Source organism: Rousettus aegyptiacus, unplaced genomic scaffold, assembly GCF_014176215.1.
Source record: "Rousettus aegyptiacus isolate mRouAeg1 unplaced genomic scaffold, mRouAeg1.p scaffold_m13_p_17, whole genome shotgun sequence".
In the NCBI taxonomy this organism is placed as follows: Eukaryota; Metazoa; Chordata; class Mammalia; order Chiroptera; family Pteropodidae; genus Rousettus; species Rousettus aegyptiacus.
In genome coordinates, this window is record NW_023416292.1 from 16,206,207 (window position 1) to 16,224,583 (window position 18,377).

General features: G+C 39.6%; 1 protein-coding gene across 11 annotated transcripts in view; it reads right to left on the reverse strand.

Annotated features, from left to right (window-relative positions):
- Positions 1–18,377, reverse strand: part of RASAL2 (RAS protein activator like 2) — a 237,070-nt gene that overhangs the window by 25,461 nt on the left and 193,232 nt on the right. For all 11 annotated transcript variants that reach the window (XM_016141221.2, XM_016141222.2, XM_016141223.2 and 8 more), the window contains 6 exons: positions 10,780–10,933; positions 9,225–9,323; positions 8,165–8,719; positions 5,714–5,858; positions 1,844–1,988; positions 937–1,173 (listed from right to left, as the gene is read on the reverse strand). In XM_016141221.2, the coding sequence (XP_015996707.2) occupies positions 937–1,173; positions 1,844–1,988; positions 5,714–5,858; positions 8,165–8,719; positions 9,225–9,323; positions 10,780–10,933 (1,335 nt within the window). The remainder of the gene's footprint in view (positions 1–936; positions 1,174–1,843; positions 1,989–5,713; positions 5,859–8,164; positions 8,720–9,224; positions 9,324–10,779; positions 10,934–18,377) is intronic.

The window sequence follows — 18,377 nt, forward strand, 5'->3', positions numbered from 1 at the left end:
AGTGTGGATATCACCCAAATACAAATGCTGTTTACATTTGAGTGCATTTTCTCCCTAACTGCTTTCTGTCTTTAAAAAAATCTTTAAAGTTTACAGAAAAAGTTGAAAGAATGTACAATGAACACCCATATGCCGCTCATCTACATTAACTGTTAACATTTTGCCAAGTTTGCTTTCACTCTCTCTCTCTTTATTTATGTATACTTTTTTTTTTTTTTTGTAGCTGAACCATTTTAAACTAAGTTGCAGACATAATGGCTAAATATATTAGCACCCGTTTCTCCAGAATAAGGAATACCTCTTACATAAACCAAGGCCATTACCACACTAAAACTTTTAAAATTAAATTTCACCAACTGTCCCCAAATGGACTTTCACAGATTTTTCTCCAATCAGATCTGATTAAGATCGAGCATCATGCATCACATCTAGCTCCTTCGACCTAAAACAGTCCCCCCATCTTTTCCATTTTTCATGACACTGACTTGTTTGAAGGGACCAGGCCAACTGCCTGAGACAACATAACCCTGGGATTTATCTGACTGTTCTTCTCAATGTTTTAATGCTCAGGTTTTTGTGTCTTTATATTGCTGGGATAATAGCATATACACCATTTGATATCCTGATTATTTTTTTTGCTAAAGTTTTTAATGGCCCTGTTATATCTCCATTACCCACGTTATTGGCTTTTCTTTGTGAACACTGTTTATAGTGCGTGCGAATGTTCTAGTGAATGCATGTGCCACAGGTTACTCCGCCATTCCTCTATAAAATGAATATTTAAGTTGTTTCCATTCTTCTTGCTATTTATAACAACACCACAATGAGAATTTTATAACATGAGTGAGGAGGCTCCCCACCCATATCCACATTTTAGATCGCATATATTTTTTAAACAATGTTTTTTAAAAAAGTGGTTGTGGTAGAGACACCTACTTGGCGAAGTTAGCCAAATTCTGAATGACCTTGGCAATGAGAGTGAGAGTCCGAGACGTGCGGTCGTCCGGGTACTCCTGCATCAGGCTGAAAAGGCTGGGCGACATGATGGCTGGGCACAGGAAGCGGAGGAACAGCGAGGCACTGATGAGCCGCTCGCTGATGTCCTGCTTGCCGCGGTTCAGGCACTGCTGCTTCCAGGATGCGAACACTTCCTTCAGCTCACGAGGGAAAACACTGGGGAAGGAAAAGAGAGCAAGACCTCTAAATAGAAAAGAGCCATAACCCAAGAAAGCACGAGTAATCTCGCTCTGGCTCCGCGCACCTCCATGCTGGAGTCAAGCAGTGAGGAGGGCCCGGTGGAGTGAGCCCCGCCTGACTCACGGCCAAGAGGTGGCGGAAAATTCACAGAAGCCCAGATGGAGACTGAAAACCCAAAGCTGTAAAACTCAGGAATCAGTGTAAATTTAGTGCTGCAAAGTGGGAAAATGGCAGGAGGCTCCTGACTAAACCATCTGGTTTAATATAGCTCACCGCAAGCTCTCTAAAGACTGTTCATCAAAAATCTTCCCAAATCTCACCAATTGCTAGGGTTGGCGCAATGATCAAAAATCATTAACACACCTGTTTAACACTAGTAAATATTTTAGAAAGCCATTAAGATACTTTCAGTGGCAGGGGATCGTGGTGCTAATATTCTGGATAAACATTACACTGATGTAGACAGTTCGGGGGTTCTGCTGCTCAGGAGGGAGGCGTAGATTTTAGGCAGGACTGAAGGAGGGTAACTCTCGGTTTTCCCCCTAAGCCTTTCCTTTGGCTGAGATAAACAGTGAGCACCGTGGTGACTTCTGCGTGGAAAGCCGTGAGGCCCCATGAGCAGGGGGCGGCGCGCTAACGTGCTCACCAGTAGGAGTTGATGATCTTGCAGAAAGCGAGCTCGCAGCACATCTTCAGGTTACTCTGATGGTCCAGCAGCTCACTGGTCGAACATTTGCTGGGATCTACTTCACAGTTCTCATCTGACTCATACAAAGCTTTGATGAACTCCCCTGTTTAAAAAGAGAAGATGGCAGAGAGTTTGACTATAGGTATGTCTTCCTGAATAGAAATAAAAAATCTAGGATTTCTGTCCTAAAATGTTAATTGGGAATTCTTTCTAAGACCTGATATGGAGGGGACAAAAGATTGTTCACGGAGAGTTACTGCTTTGGAACCCAAGAGGTACCACCACCCATCTATCATGCTGATTTTCCTTATCCTGGAAGTGGAGAAACAGCCATCACTTAACACCATCATCACGGTATTTATAAAAATAACAATGACACTACTTTAAACAATGGCATAATTTAAAGTCTTATATCTGAAACCACAAATATATTTAATTAGCAGGAACTCTTTATTTGTTATAAGGCCCCTCAGCCAGGGTGAATGATGTTGTTATTAGTTTAAAAAAAAATAATAATCCAAGCTTGACTGAACGTAGCCCACCTAAGGTCTTAAGTGCGAATGCTGGTGCCAAACATAGATTCAAGTGAGGGTGTCCAGACTTGTAATGGGGACAGTGGTTCAGCACAGCACAAAACTGTAGCAGAACAGCTCTTTATATAATCTGCATGTGTTTTCCCAAATACATTTAACTTAGAAGCCCTGTTCACATATCCCGTCCTCTACGGGATATGCCCACAGTTTCTGAAAGAACTAACCCTCACCTCCCTATGTGTCCTTTACTATACCTTGCAGATGTTCTACTGTTCTGTGTCTCACAGTTCTGTGCTATCTGTTCACATGTCTTGTCTCATCGCTAGGATGAATGCTTTTGGAGGTCAGGGGCCAGGTTCTCTTCGTGTTCAGATCCCCGGCCGATCAAATAGCTCCCAAAGCATTGCAGGGGCTCAGTAAGTATTTATGAGAGCTGGGGGTAAGTACTTTTAGGTTTTTAAATAGGCCTTTATGAAAGAGGAGTAGATCATTTGAGGATTCTTTCAAATCTGCTTATATTACTTGAGGTTTAGGCTAGTTAGAATAGATTTCATGAAAGTGAACAATAATTTCTGCAAAAATTAAGTAGCAGCAGCAATCCGAAGAGCATTTTCTAGCAGAGTGTTTAGTACTGAGGTAAATGAAAGCTTTTAAAAATAGCTATGATAGAGGACGGGAAATGATTAATTGGAAGAAAATTACTTGAGGAACAGAAAAGAAAGTGGTGCACAGAAAAGATTAAAGACTTTGGAGTCAGACGGATCCAGGATCAAACCCTGGACCCATCATCACTGACTGTGGAGCCTTGAAAAGTCACTTAACTAGTCTGAGCTTCGGCTGCTTATTTGGAAAATAACATAACAGCTCCCACCCTATAGAAAGAACTGTGGCGAGGACTGGAAATAATGCATGAAAAGACAAGCCTCTCATATGGTGCCTGGCGCTTGCAGGGGCTCCACACAGTACGTACTGTTATGTACAAACTAGGCAACTTCTAAATAATTTCCATAAAGTGAAATGACTTAAACTAGTAAAAGACTTCTAAAAATGTTTGTTGATTGCCCCGAGATTTGTATTCAACATGCTCTCTGTGTCTCCTACGCTATGTGCTTCCACCCAATTCACCCCACTTAGGGAGGACCTGAGTTAAAACTAAATCATCAGTGTCAAATACTCTATGTAACATTTGGCCCGTCTTTAAATTTATGTTACAAATATTCTGTTTTGTGAGTTCCTTAAGGTTATAGTAATTCTAGGGAAATAATACAAATATTAACAAATAACTTGTGAATTATAAGAATTTTCTCTTATTCTTCCAGACAAGAGTCAAATAAATAACTCAAGGGTCTGGAAATAAATTGTCTACAGTGTATTTATAATCCTCCAAAACAGAACAAATTATTTTCATTTTTGGAACTACAGCCTATGTCTGATAATGTCAAAAGTACCACACTGAACATTTATAGGTTTGTACCTAGAAGCTGCTTACTAGATCAAAAGCTACCAAGACAGATTCAAAAATCCATTCATATCTGCCCTCTTCCTTTGAAAGACATCAGAGCCCAAGGAGGCGGGTGCTCCTGATGTGGTTTCAATGGAAGTTTGTGCCCAGAATGTTCTATATGTTTTTTTTGTAAATCACTAATCCATTACTCTCCAGCATCCAAATTTCATGTGTAGAAATAAGTCAATAGATGTGGACATATTACTGCTAAAAAAAGAATTTGCTTCTGCTACCAAGGATGGAAATCAGGCCTTCTTGTTCTCTATCTTCCGGTGGTACTTCCCGTGTGTCAACACCCGACCTGACTTCAATCAGAAAGGTAAAGGCACTGACGGATGGCAGATTTAAGTCTGAGGCAGAGCCTCTGCAGTAAATAATCGATCTTCATTAATCAAGATAAATGAAGACTGAACAGTATGACTGGTAACTTTTAACTTAATTTTATTTGAGAATTCTTTAAGCAGTCTGGAAATACCATCTATTTTTTATTTTTATTTTTTGCTCAAAGTGTATGAAATATAGCAAAACTTTATGCAGAGTGCTCAAGTGTACTTATTATTATTATTATTATTATTATTTGGTTTACTGAGATTTCAGCACTGTGAAGCTTTTTTATTTAATGCTTATTATAAAATCTTCCTCAAATGTATTATTACAGGCTCTTGTGATAGCAAGTGAAGTATGAGCTAGAATAATTTATTTAATTCATTGAAAAATGCATAGGATTTCTCCCTCTACAGTTAGACAGATATCCTCATCTTTCTTATTTTCCTATGTTGTAAGATCCTCGAAGGCAAAAAACTATCTACTCACTCAACATACTTCACTGTCTACTCTTGATAATCGTATGTGACTATCAGCACTTCGAATGGAGTTAGTGCCAAATGAAATATACAATAAATGTAAAGTAGCCACTAAATGTCAAAGAGTTAGTATGGAAAAACTAGAAAACCTTATCAGTAATTTTTATACTGAATACCTGCTAATATTTGGATATAATAAGTTAAATAAAGTTATTAAAATTAATTTCATATGTTTCTCATTATCCTTTTTATACTGTGACTACCAGAAAATTTAGTTTCCTCACACGTGGCTCTATTATGTTTCTCTCGGGCAGCGCTGGTCTACTATCTGCGTGAAGCACTGGGAACAGAGAGAAAAGAAATGACTGTTCCTCAGGGACTCACGCATCCAGTGCCCAGCACGGCGCCTTACTCTAGGGGTTGGCGCCTGAATTTCGTGACCAAATCTGGAACTGCAAGTGAGTGGCCTAGTCAGCAGGAACTACTGATGGAACAAAAATTAGTTATGGCTGAAAATTCTGGAGGTCTCGAAGACAGAAGTTGAGAGTTGTGGGGATGGGCAAGAGTTTCTTAGTTTTCGATTCATGATAACAAATGTTAACACTTCCAAGACTTAAGTGATATGTTCATATCATAAATAAATACCCAGCACTTTGGGGAAACAGGCCACTCTCAGTAGTGACACCCACCCACCAATATTATTATGTATTGCAAAATCGGGAACTTGGGGACACGGGGGTAGCAGCATATGCTAATGAGCTTTTTCTTTCTGTACGAATCCTAATAAACCCATCTGCTGTTTCTCCGCTGGTGAGCTAGTGCTGCAGAGACTCCTCAAAGCTGCACTCAAACTTTAACACACTCGTTGACTAAAACTAAGCAACATGCAGAATTCGAGCTCAATTAGCTCAATTTGTTTGTCTCATGAGGATGAAATAACTTGAAATCAAAAGGGGAAGAAAAGAGAACAGGCGTTTCTTCTCCATACCCAACGCGTCATGGAGGTACTGCTGCCCCACCAGCTTGAGGTACTCCTCAATGGACTTGGTGGCGATGGTGTTCTCTCTGAAGATCAAGACGTCATGTTCTCCGCAACGGTCCACCTCAGACATCACCAAGTCGGTCAGAAAGTCCTGGTAGAACAATGTTCAGTCAGGCAGAAAGCAACTGAATAAATATACATCACAAGAGACTGATGAAATATCAGACATCTTGGGAAATCTGCTTCAAAACCAAAGCTACCAGATACATTTCAAAGAAAAAGTCAGGATAACATTTTAGATGTCACTAGCCCTAAGTGTAAAATTCCTTCACAGATTTTCCTTTGCACTTTTGATAGAGACCAAAGTTCTGAGAGCAGCCTACGTGTCTCTGTATTTTCTGGTTTCCGACTACCTTCCAGCGTCACCTTGCACCATTATTTGTACATTCTGACCCAGCCTCAAGGGTCTTCAGGTCCTTGGCACGCCCAGCCTTTTCCAACACACAGTGTGACTGTTCACAACGAAGCTTTGTGCAAACGCTGTTCTCAGTTCTGCCCCCTCCCACCATCATTCCTCCCCACTGTCGTGGACGCGGCTCCTCAGAACCCTCAGGTCTTTGCGCGTCGCTCCCTCAGCTAAGCCTTCTCTGACCGACACCACCCCGAACCCCGTGAGTCAGGCCTCTTCGGCCGCACGCTCACAGCTCCATACTTCTTTCCCTCTGTACTTCTCGCTGCAAGCACACATTCATTTCTCTCATTACTTGATTAATATCTGTTTTCCCCAGAAGATTGTATGCCTCTTGAGGCCAAAGACAATGTCTATTTTTGTTCACCTCCATATTTTCAGTGCTTACCTGTTTCTGCACATATTAGGTTTTTAATGCATAACAGTCACAAACTGGTCCACGGTATCAACAATGGAATTTCCTGAAAGTAACACCTAACCTCACTTGGTAGGCAGTCTGTCCGCCCCTCCAACCCATCGGTGGAGAAGGAAGGCACAAGGAGAAATCCAGGCCTCAAGAAACAGCTGCTTCATTCTCAATAGTCTTGAAGAACTTGATGTAAAATTCGGTATTTATTATTGTTCAGTTTGCAATGTGATAACATATATTTTGAATGCTATAGATTCATTGAATATATCAAAGTTTCTAAAACACCAAAAACAGAGGGAATATGCTGATTTACTTTAAAATTAAGCATTTAAACATTAATGGGATTTACTCTGGGGCGTCTTAACAGTGCCAAGGAGTTACAGACTTAGAAATCACTAGTAAAACTCTCAGGCTAAGGGGCAGGAGGAAATTTTTGGGAGTAGGTTAACATTCTATTTCTTGATTGTGGTGGTGGTTTCAGTGGAAGCATTATCTGTCAAAAAATCATTCAATTTTTCACTTTTTCACTAAATGGGTATAGTTTATTGTATGTAAATCATACGATAAAGTTGTTTTTAAAAAGCTTATATATATCTTCAATGTTGAGCAACTGAAGAGCAGAAAGAACACATCTAAACAATTTCAAAGATGATATTCAAATTTCAATGACTTTTTTAATGCCAGAAAGCTTAAGATTATCAGTGAATCCAACCACAAAAATTAAAATAAACAGGAAGGTAATTAGGTATGGGACTAAAATATTGAATATATTGACATATTCTGATTTGTACCAAGAAATCTTAATAGCACTTTATTTTGTTTGGTTCTAAATAAATTATTCTATGAAGATCTCTAGGTCTGAAATACAATTTTAATAACCAATATGCATATAATACAATGGTAACTCAGCCTAGTTAAGTGAATATTGCTTCCATAGAGGTGATAATTATTATGGTTCGGGATGATCAAAGACTATCATTTGGTGGTGGTTCTTCATACAATTAGCATATTTTGTTTTTGTCTTCCTAAATTTTTACTTCTATCCAGGATGAAATGAAATAAGACTATCATGAAACAACTACCAATTATATAACATCTCTTGGTATCTTTATTCCAAATATAGATTTTAATCCCATGAAGACACTTGCCTAGGATGCTTCTGGAATACCTCCTTCTGTGACTGGGGGATGTCATCGCTAATCTTAAATGAGATACAGTGAGGAGTAAAATCGCCACATAACACAGTCTAGAACTAAAGCTAAATAATCTTGAACACACTATGAGGTTATCACGCCAATACTACCATTTATTTTGTCAGACAATAAAGAGCTAGCTGTGGTATCTATCCTTCACGCAAATGGAATTTAAATAAATCTTTGTGGTCTGTCCATTTTATTTCTTTAGTTTTACAATATCCATCTTCTCTGGATCTGAGAACTGCTAATGGGTTTCCTTCTTTTTTCCATTTTGACCACAGCAAAGTGTATTTCTCTAACTCAAACCTCCATAGACTCATGTTTGCTTCTTCACAAAAGCGGGGAAGAGATCTGGGGTAACGCGACTCTCCCTTTTCACTTACCTTGGCTCTGCCGGTACTTTGAAGAATGTGCACGAGGGCGCAAGCCAACTCCTCTTTATTCCTCACACTAATTACTGGTTCAAGGACAGAACACAGCATGGTGTAGTTGCTGGTGACAAATTCCGCAAATTCTTTGTATTGCTCCATAGGCAGAATGGTGATAGTTTGGAAACGCGATTTAATCCGAATAGAAGGCCCTCCTGCCTTCCCTTTGTTGGGGGTGGGAGTGCTCACTGGGTACCACTTCTCTACAAACTGGCGACCAGTCACACTGGCAGTGGGGATGTTGACTAGTCCTACGTAATTATTCTTGTCCTTTTTTTTCTTTTTTTCCACATCTTTATAAATGTGAACTGTGATGCTATGGAGAGGTGGAAGGCTGTAGAATTCAAAATGTTCACCCCAGAAAATATTGTCTGCTTTGGTCTTGCTGGTTGTACGAGCAAAGAGAGTATCATCAAGGCACAGCTCACAGAAATATTTCTTTTTAGGGGCGAGGTCCTTGGCTTCAATGATCCATAAACGGAGAACATTTTCAGCCCGTCTGCAATTGTCCTATAAAGAGGTAACAGAGCTGAGTTTGAGAGCTCAAATCCTACAAAAACAAATTTTCCTTTTAAAATAGGTGATGCTGATCATATGATTTATGACAGGTAATTAATAAATAATGAAAGTTTGCTATCTCATTGTTCACGATAATAGCAAGCTCTAAAGAATGTATCTGAATCTTAGAGAGCCACATACATACTATTTTACTTGGGTTAAAAAATATTATCCTGTAATATAAGTTCTCATGTAGCTAGCAGAGTGGCAACTAGACTAATGTCTGCAAATAAAAAGAGATTAGTTAAGAAGCTTGGATTCTAGTCCCAATTCTATCATGTACTAGTTTCTGACTTGGGCAAGTCACTTAACTTCTCTGAGTTTTCTTATCCGCATTGGTAAAATCATGATATTTGCAATAAAACTATTTTAAGCATAAAATGGCATAATATGCAAATGTGTTTTAAAAGCATCTGTAAAAATGAGCCATTTTTTAAACACTTAAAGCCACTGTTACCTTATTTGGTTGAACTGTCCTGCGAAGGTTTTCCATCCACTTATCTCTCTCTGAAGCGGAGTTACAGCTAAAGCATTTACTTCCACTTAAGTAGGTAACCTTCAAGATAAAGATTAGAGATAAGGAAAGGGAAACACAGGGGTTGGGGGCTCGAGTTTCCCAGCTGTATCACTTAAGAATTAGGGATCAGCCATGAACCCAGTAAACACTACATGAAACCCAAATGACATCTGCCAGCTTGGTGATTTCTGTATCTACATCTATGTCTGCTTTGTGCTTTGCATCTTTGCTCATCTCCAGGTATGACAGCAAAGGCCATTGCGAATTCAACTCAGAAACCTAAAACTGTTCAGAAAGGTCGAAATTAAAAACCTTTCAGGCCACATCTTAAATTACCTGCAAATGAATATGCTCAATTCTGAGTAAGTTAATAAAAAAAAAATAACTAAAAAGGGAAGAGCGTCTCTAAAACAGCTTATCCAATTTCTTGGGGCTGCGTTCACTATAATATTATAGATGGGAACTAAATGAAATTAAAAAGGGCTACCAGTATTGGATTGCTGTCTTATGAACCCATTTCTCCTCTACCGGTCTTTATTAGGTTAACCTAACCACTATTATCACTGTCCTTTAAAAATGAAACATGCTACCTACATGCCTAGCACCTAACACTGGGCTTGGCATACAGCCTGTTAAGTGGAGTTCCACAAATACGGGAAAGTTCAAGCGACTTAAAAAAGAACACTAACAAATGACCTGTCCAAATTGCTAAGTGTGCTCACATACTAACTCAATCTCAGACTGTAACCTAGTGAATCAGATCGAATGACATATTCTGATCTAATATGGCAGCGCCTCGCCACATGTGGCCAGCGAGCACCTGAAATGAATGCAGCGGGTCCAAACTGAGATGCGCTATAACTGCTGAATACATGAGATTTAGTACTACTCCCCCTAGAAAAAGAACGTAAAAAAATTCTCACTGGTATTTTTTATATTAGTTACATGTTGAAGTGTACAGGGCAATTTGTTCATGCAAGAAATCAGGCAGCTGCAATGTGCTAGGGGCTGGGCGGCGCGTATCAGAGCATAAAAATTAGTAAGACGTGGTCCCAGATCTTGAACTGTCCGTGTTGTCGTTAGAAAAATTATGTTTTGGTCAATTCCCTCAAAGAATCATTAAAGTTAGAGGCTTAGACTTCCAGGAGAAAAATAATAACATAGTGAGTGATATCTTTATCAATCCTAAAAAATTAAAATACTAATTTAATATTATTGTTAATCTTGTGACCTCTGCTGAGAATGCATTAAGAACCCATTTATTTCGAAAGCAGATTAAACCAAAAGGAATGAGAAGCCATCATTAATAACTTTAATCATTAATATAATTAGATTAATAGATTTCTAAAACTGTTCCCTGTAAGTAGGTAATTTTCGATAATGGAAAACCAGTGAAGGTGACTGAATCATCACCAGAGGACTGAAATCACAGAATGACTGGAGAAAAAATCTGCTTGCTGTTTAACTACCCGTTCTTCATTCTATACTTTTGTACCTCAAAGCAGAAGTCCTGTCCGAGGATGCTACTATGGAGGGGTTTCACGGACACGGGCTCCCCTCTCCCAAGGTCCAGACACTCCACCGCACTGCACGGGCTCAGCAGGGACTCGTGGGAACGCGACTCCTTCAGTTTAGGCAGCCCACGAGACCTGAAAGCAGAAACAGGTATTTAAGACAGTGTGACTGCTTGGCCAACAAGGAAATGAAGGTCTAAAGCACTGGAGGCTAACAACAAACGTATAAATGCCTGAGGAAAAAAATAAATGAGCAAATTACTAGTTAATCTGTAACAACAGTAACCATATTCATGGGACACATATAAACCATATATGTATGTGTGTGTGCACACACACATACTTTTTTCCTTAATAAAGCACAAAAACATACTATAATTTTGTAGTCTCAAGGGAGCTCAGGGCTCCACTACGCATGTTGTTTTTATCGTCACTCCTGTCTTGGAAATGAGGGAATATATACTATCCGAGGTTATCTTATATGTTCTTATTTATGCAAGGGTATTATTAAAACACACATATATATATATTTTTCATGCTATAGCTTTATCTTCTACTACTGATTAAATAGTCGTAGCTAATTCTCATTCTGTTTCTGCTTTGGCAGAACACACACGCACACACACACACACGCACGCATGCACGCACGCATACACAGTCAAAGCCAAGCTTTTCAGCATAAGACCCTGCCTTTTAAAAGGTCTGATTTCCATCTCAATATGACATTCTTTTCTGGCAAGCTTTTGGGTCTGTCCATGTTTTACTGTATAAATATGAATAAAGAATAAAATGCCTTGAAGAAACCTCCCACCCACAAAAGCAATGTTCAAACTCTCAGCTAGAAGAACAGACCTTTGTCAACACCATTCAGGCATCCTGATTCTGTTTCCTAGCTGTTTAAAAAAGAATGCTGGGGATCATGGCTCTCGTCACTACAAGAGCTACAACTACACTGCCTTCCCCTTGGAAGAATTAACGAAGTCAAACAATAGGAAGCACAATATTCTTGAATCCAGAACTGAATGGCCAGGCAGTTTTACTCAATAATTATAGTATTTATTGAGTGAAACACCCAGAGTTAAATACATGTATTTCAAGCAGAAGTACCTAGTTATACAGATAAAAAGAAATGCCTTGTGTAAAGACATTTGTTTTTGTAAAACATTAAATAAGCAGCTTCGTTCATTTCCTTGAAATAACCACAATTAACATTAAAAGGAACTGACATCCTTGATGTCAGAGTAACTTTCAGTTGAATTATAAAGTAATGAGATACAGGAAAGTAGCGTTAAAGGCTGCTCGTTCACTCTTTCCTAATTCTAACAGCATTCAATCGAACTTCACACAGTACAAAACATCTCAAGCAACGGGATTTTAGTCCATTCTTCCTTCCACACACAGAAACCCAACCACCATTTAATGTTTAGGGTAAAAGATGTGTGCCCTGATATTCGGCAGTCTTTTTAAGGTCAAAAGTCAATAACTATATTTACTATTGATAATACAAAACATGCACAGAAACCACCTAATGTTTTGGATGTGAAAATATAACGATGTTCACAGCTCTGTATTTATTTTCTTTTGTTCTATGAGATAAGACAATGACATGTTATACACTGCAACGACTGTAAATAGCTAAATGCTAAAACAATTTTACTCGAGTGTAGTCACCATACGACCTTTCCCAACATGCTTCATAGGAAGCCTGGTTGAGGCAACAGGATACTGTAATCTTTCTTAAACACACAGAAAACAAAACAAAACAAAACAAAACAACAATTCCAGCCCATTTTCCCCAGGAGGAGTTGTCTGGAGGGAAAAAGCCTCCCATGCTGTGGTAGGATGCTCTCAACAGGAGAGAAAAAGGCACATTTAAAATAGAAGGAGGTATGAGAAAAGGCTTACTTTTTATTTTGAAAATTTCCTAGGAAAATATTCTAAAACATAAAGTAATTGTGTTTCAAATGCAATAAACGTCTACCTACATGAAGCAACTGTACAGCCACCTGGCAGTGCAGCCCCAAAGCATAGCGGTGCCACATGTCACGAGACAGCAAGTCGCTTCCTGAACTACGTCTCAGAAAACGACTCTCCATTCGGAAGACAAGAACCAACAGAAGACAGTGTCCCTGCCGCCCGCGGTCACTGGTAACATCTTTGAATAAATGTTTTCCAGGCGTAATTTCAAGTCTTCGGCAGAAGCGGAACAGAAGGACAAACAACGGAGCATGAAGTCATCTTCCGAGAGGGCTGCAGCCCAGGCGCTATTCCTCCTTCTCCTCCTCAGGCGGCATCCAGCCCCTGAGGTAACGGCGAGGAGGTTCCTGGGCGCTAGGCTGGGCCCGTTGCCATGGTGCTGCTACACCTGTAAGCGGATTAGAGCCGCGGCAGGGAGAAGGCAGGGAGAAGCCGCGCTGGAAGGACTCGGAGCGCTGCGGGCTTGACCATTTCCAGACAGAAGGGAAGGGGCGCAAGGCCCCTACCCACTTCCACGTGCCATTTCTCAGAGTCGAAGGCTGTAGGAAAGCTCTGAGGCAACCCGGGGGTGGAGGGGACTCTCTTAACTCCGCTGGGGAGCAGAGCTGGGCCATTCCCAGCCCCTTTCTGGAAGGTGTTGGTTACACCCAGCTTGCAAGTCCGATCTTCCTCTCCCGTCTGTTCTAGTCCCTGTGCAGCGCTTACCCTGGTTTACTGTTTCTAGGTCTGATTTTACATCATCCTATCTGGGTTACTCATTCTTTTTTCTTTTACACAAAGTTGGATAAAATTCTTTATTCGCTGTATTTCCAATGCTGAACAAATTTCATTTTGATACTTGGGTCTAACTTCCAAACGCACCATAAACAGATATTACGACCAAACCATATGTGATTGGAAGTCAAAACTACTCCTAGTCTCTGAAACTGCAATTAATCATACACGGTTCAGAACCTCCTACGTATATGTGTGCACACACACCCACACCCACACCCCCATGAACTGAACACCAAGTCACTAGCATGCTCAACATTACTACTGCGTAAATAAGTGAGCTCTTCCTGTACTGAAAAGAAAGTGTCTCTGAGAAGACAGATGTAATTCCCAGAGAAGCAGGACTGCTGTAAACAGGAAAATCCAGCAGCCTTGGAATGGCTGGGATGGTGGGGGCAGGGGTGGGGACTTTTCTTACAAATATTTCTATATAATAGCATTAGTAACCTCAAGTCCCCTGTAAATCATGTTTGTCACTTCCTGTGCCTTCATATGAATTGATTTTCTATCTGCTAATTAGAGAATTTTAGCAGCTCTGTAGAGCACTTTGCATCTCTATGAATGTGGATTTATTGAGAGAATAATAAGTTTTAAAACAACTTTTCTCAGCCCAATCTGACAATGGCCTTCATTAACAAACCCCGCCTCAAAAGTGGATACTGGGAATCCCTTGACTACTGACTGGCCAGGGATCTCGTCCCAACCCCCGCACTCCTACGCCACAACCCCAAACTCCATGCGTGCGCAATTCAGGGCTCCAGTATGACTATTTCTCGATTTAATTGGGAAAGTGCTTCCCAGAAGTGATTTTACTTCTAACAAAAGGGCACCGTATTCTTTATACTTTTGTTTTAAGGTCAGGAGACAGCTGATTTCTGTGTCAACTCCACGACCTCTAGCAATGTGCTAATTAAGGGTCAAAAATCTAACTGCTTTGCTGATGAAGATTATCTGCCGCTACAAGGCAGGAGAGGCTTTCTATTACTCACTACGGTGAATGAGTATAACATTGCTTTAACCCACATCCCTATCTGAAATGGGTCTTAAAAGAAAAAGTGAATACGGGGGAAGGGGAGCGACACACACACCATTGGATTACACTGATGAGGAGAAGGAGTCAAAGAACTTTGATTAGTGCAGTGTTAAGCAAAACACAGCTGGATTTTACTCAGCTTTACCATCCAATTTTTTAAAAAGCCATATTTTCCCCAAAGCACCAGTGGTGCTGGGGTGTGCTAGCTCAATCTGCCACATGTTTACAGATTCAGTCCCAAACTTGGGAAACTTAATTAAAAATGCTTATTGCCACACAAAATCCTGTACTCCAGAGCAGGTGAATTTCTGCTTGGCTTGGCAGTTCTGATTCCAGGCTGCTTCACTGAATTCCTGAAGAGGCAGCTCAGCCATAAGCTGGGTGCCGCAGTACATGCTTGTGTTCACCAGGATGTATTCCTAAGGCACTCTGCCTCCTTTGAAAATTTCCCAGGTAGTAATTAACAAAATTAGGTATTCTAATACTCTACCAGCAAGTTTATATAGGGTCTGATCAGTTTATTAAAAACTCCATCTGAGATCTCGCTTTGGGAAAAATGTTGCTTTACTTGCTCCCTGATTTCAATTGTTTTTCAACCTGCTACCTATGAAAACATCCAACTGATGTTTTGTGTTTGAAAGAGCAGATCCTTTTTTGTACTATCATTTTAAAGGTTTCCCTCTCTGAATTAAAAAAGAGAAGGAAGGAAGGAAGGAATGAAGGAAAGAAGGAGGGAAAGAAGGAAGGAAAAATGAATAAATTAAATTAACGTTCATTTGCCAGAGTTCTACCTGTAGACTAAAAACGCCGTCCTTCCCGAGGACCCTGACAGCTCTGCTCTGCCTGGGGCGCGTCACGCCCGTCCCTGCTGCTTCTATTACTCGCTGATTTTTATGTTAGCTTAAAAAACTACCATGCAACCACTCACACAAAAAAGCTATTTTTGGAAACATAGACTGCTGATCTTCCTTCTCCCTGTTCTCAGTCTCTAGACAGGATGGTGTAATGAGCCCAGCTGCTAATGGCAAAAAAGGATACTTGTCAGCCTGAGTTGTCACTTAAAATGAACACACTCTTGGAAAGGAAATTCATCACCACGGGCAAACATGACATTCAACCTATTTTGGTACATATGCACATATACATACAGTGAAGGTGGACACAGAAGGAAGACAAGACTATAAATATTAAAACATGTTCTGGAGGGCAGAAAATTCAACTGGCCTCCAACATGACAGACCCTCGGGAACAAGCTCTCTACAGAAACGGTACCGTATTGTAATACTCCCTTTTTATGTCTCTTTAAATTGCAAATGGAATAAATTCTAATAGTGCCTATTTAACAATTTAATATAAACAAACTAAAAAACTCCCATGAAACTAAACCAAACCATACTCATAAACCACTTCAACTAACATACTTACTAGTTAAAGGATGAGTGAAAAGACTAATAACTTTTCTTTCTGAATGTAGTTAGACTTTTAGTCTCATTATTGCCATAAAATTAAGTATGAGTGAAAAGAGGATGAAAGAGGAAAAAACTGATGGAGTTCAATGACATTTGTTAATCATTCCGAAATTCATGATTATCTGCTTTCCCATTAGTTTCTAATTTGGTTGAATAAATGAATATATGTATGAATCCATCTATCCATCCAGTAATTACTTGGTGTGCATTATGTATCAGGCACTATAATAGAGGTAGATGCAGGGAACACAATGGCAGGCAGCCCCCCTGTAACCGGCTTGGCTGGGGCAAGTCTGCAGCTTGGATTAATATTTTAGACTGAACACAAATAAACTGAATCAAGACCTTTTACTAAATGCAACCACAGATTAAATAAATAGGTCACAGACCTAAAGAGAAAAGCTAAAAATCATAAAACTTCTAGAAGAAAACATTGGTGAAAATCTCTTGGAACACAGAAAGACCCCATAAACATTGTTGGTGGGGATGTAAAATGGTACAGGTACTCCGGAAAATAGTTTGGCAGTTTCTTATAAACCTAAACACGTACAACCCAGCAATAGTTTGACAGTTTCTTATAAACCTAAACACATACAACCCAGCAATAACACTCTTGTGTACTCACCCCGGAGAGGTGGAGACTAGTGTACACTATTGTTTATAGCAGCTTTATTCATAAAAGCTTTTTAAAAACTAAAAACTGCTCAGATATCCTTTGTGGGTGAATGGTTAAATGCACCCTGGTACAGCCATACTAAGGAACACTCGTCAGCAGCAACAAGGAACAAACTATGGATAGATCCAACAACTTGGATGGATTTTAAAAGTGTTCTTTTAGTGAAACTAAAACCAGTTTTAAATTATTACATATTATTGATTCCATTTAAATAACATTCTTGAAATAAAAAAATTATAGAGATGGAAAACAAATCAGTGATTGCTAGGGGTCAGGGATGGGTGGGGGATGATTGCAGCCGAGGGAGTTCTTTCTGGTATTGGAACGATTCTGTACTTTGACTGTGGTGGTGGTTATACAAATCTACACATAGGATTAAACAGCATCGAACTACAAACACACACACACAACTGCTTATAAAAATGGGTGTAAACTGAAAAATGTCTGTAGTCTAGTTAATAGTATTGTACCAATGTCAATTACCTGGTTTTGATATTATATTGCAGTTATAAATATTATTGGGGAAAGCTGGGAGAAGGTTTATAAGACCGTACTATTTTTACAACTTCTTGTGAATATATAAATTCAAAATAAAAAGGTAAAAAATTAGTTTAATTAGGAGAAACTCAAGAAGCTCTGTATATTGTTCCAAAATCCACCTCCCCCCGCATGCACCCCCCCCAAGTCCCCCTCCAGTGAATACCACACTTAGTTTCAGGTATCTCCTGACAAAGAACAAATAAGCAGATACTTTAAAATCAAGCTTTGTTAGTGAGCCTTAGAACTGAGGCTGTAACTTTGAAGGTTTTTATTTGAGGGGCTTAGAAAGGGGTGAGAAACATTCTACTACTTGTGCTTACAGTTACCTCAAAACTTTGGGTAATTTTTAAGCGGCACTTCCAGAGTCAGCCTGACAGGCTTCTGGAATCCTTGAACGCCTGACAACGTAGTATGACCACAACTTTCAGCATTTCCTAGTTTTTCGAACTTTTCAAAGTGCTTTTGAATGGATGGCAGAAATGGCAGAGTTTTCTGTGTCCCAACGCCCTCCCCATATCACATGGCTTTAACGTGAAAATGCTGCCGATATTGATTTTGGGAAATCACTTTACTGGCTTTTATCTGATTAGCTGGCTTTAGAACAATGATGACTTTGTGACATCCTATTGATTCTGCCTCTAAAATGTTCCTCCTGTCTTATCTCTGCCTCTTCATTCCCACTGCCACTATCCTTCTTAGAGCCTTCATCATTTCTTACAAATGGTTTTTTTGCTAACTGGTCTCTCAAACTTTGTCTCTGTAAACCAAGTCATTTGAAACTTCATTGCTGGATTAATCTATACAAAGCACAATTTTGATTGCTCAAGAATGTTTAAAAGTTTCCCCCTGCTTACATGATAAACTCCAAACTTCTCAGTTTGATATAAGGACTGCCCTGTCTATGGAATATTGGGTTGAGAATAATTTCCACTTAGAATTCTAAAGACATTGCTCCATTGTCTTGTATTTAAATATTTCTACTGAGAATTCCAACGCAACTCTTCACTTCTTCATATGTAATCTACTTTTTCTTTCTAGAGCTTTTTGGGTATTTTTAAAGCCTCGGTGCTCTAACATTTCATGATGATGTGAATGGATGTGTGTGTGTAA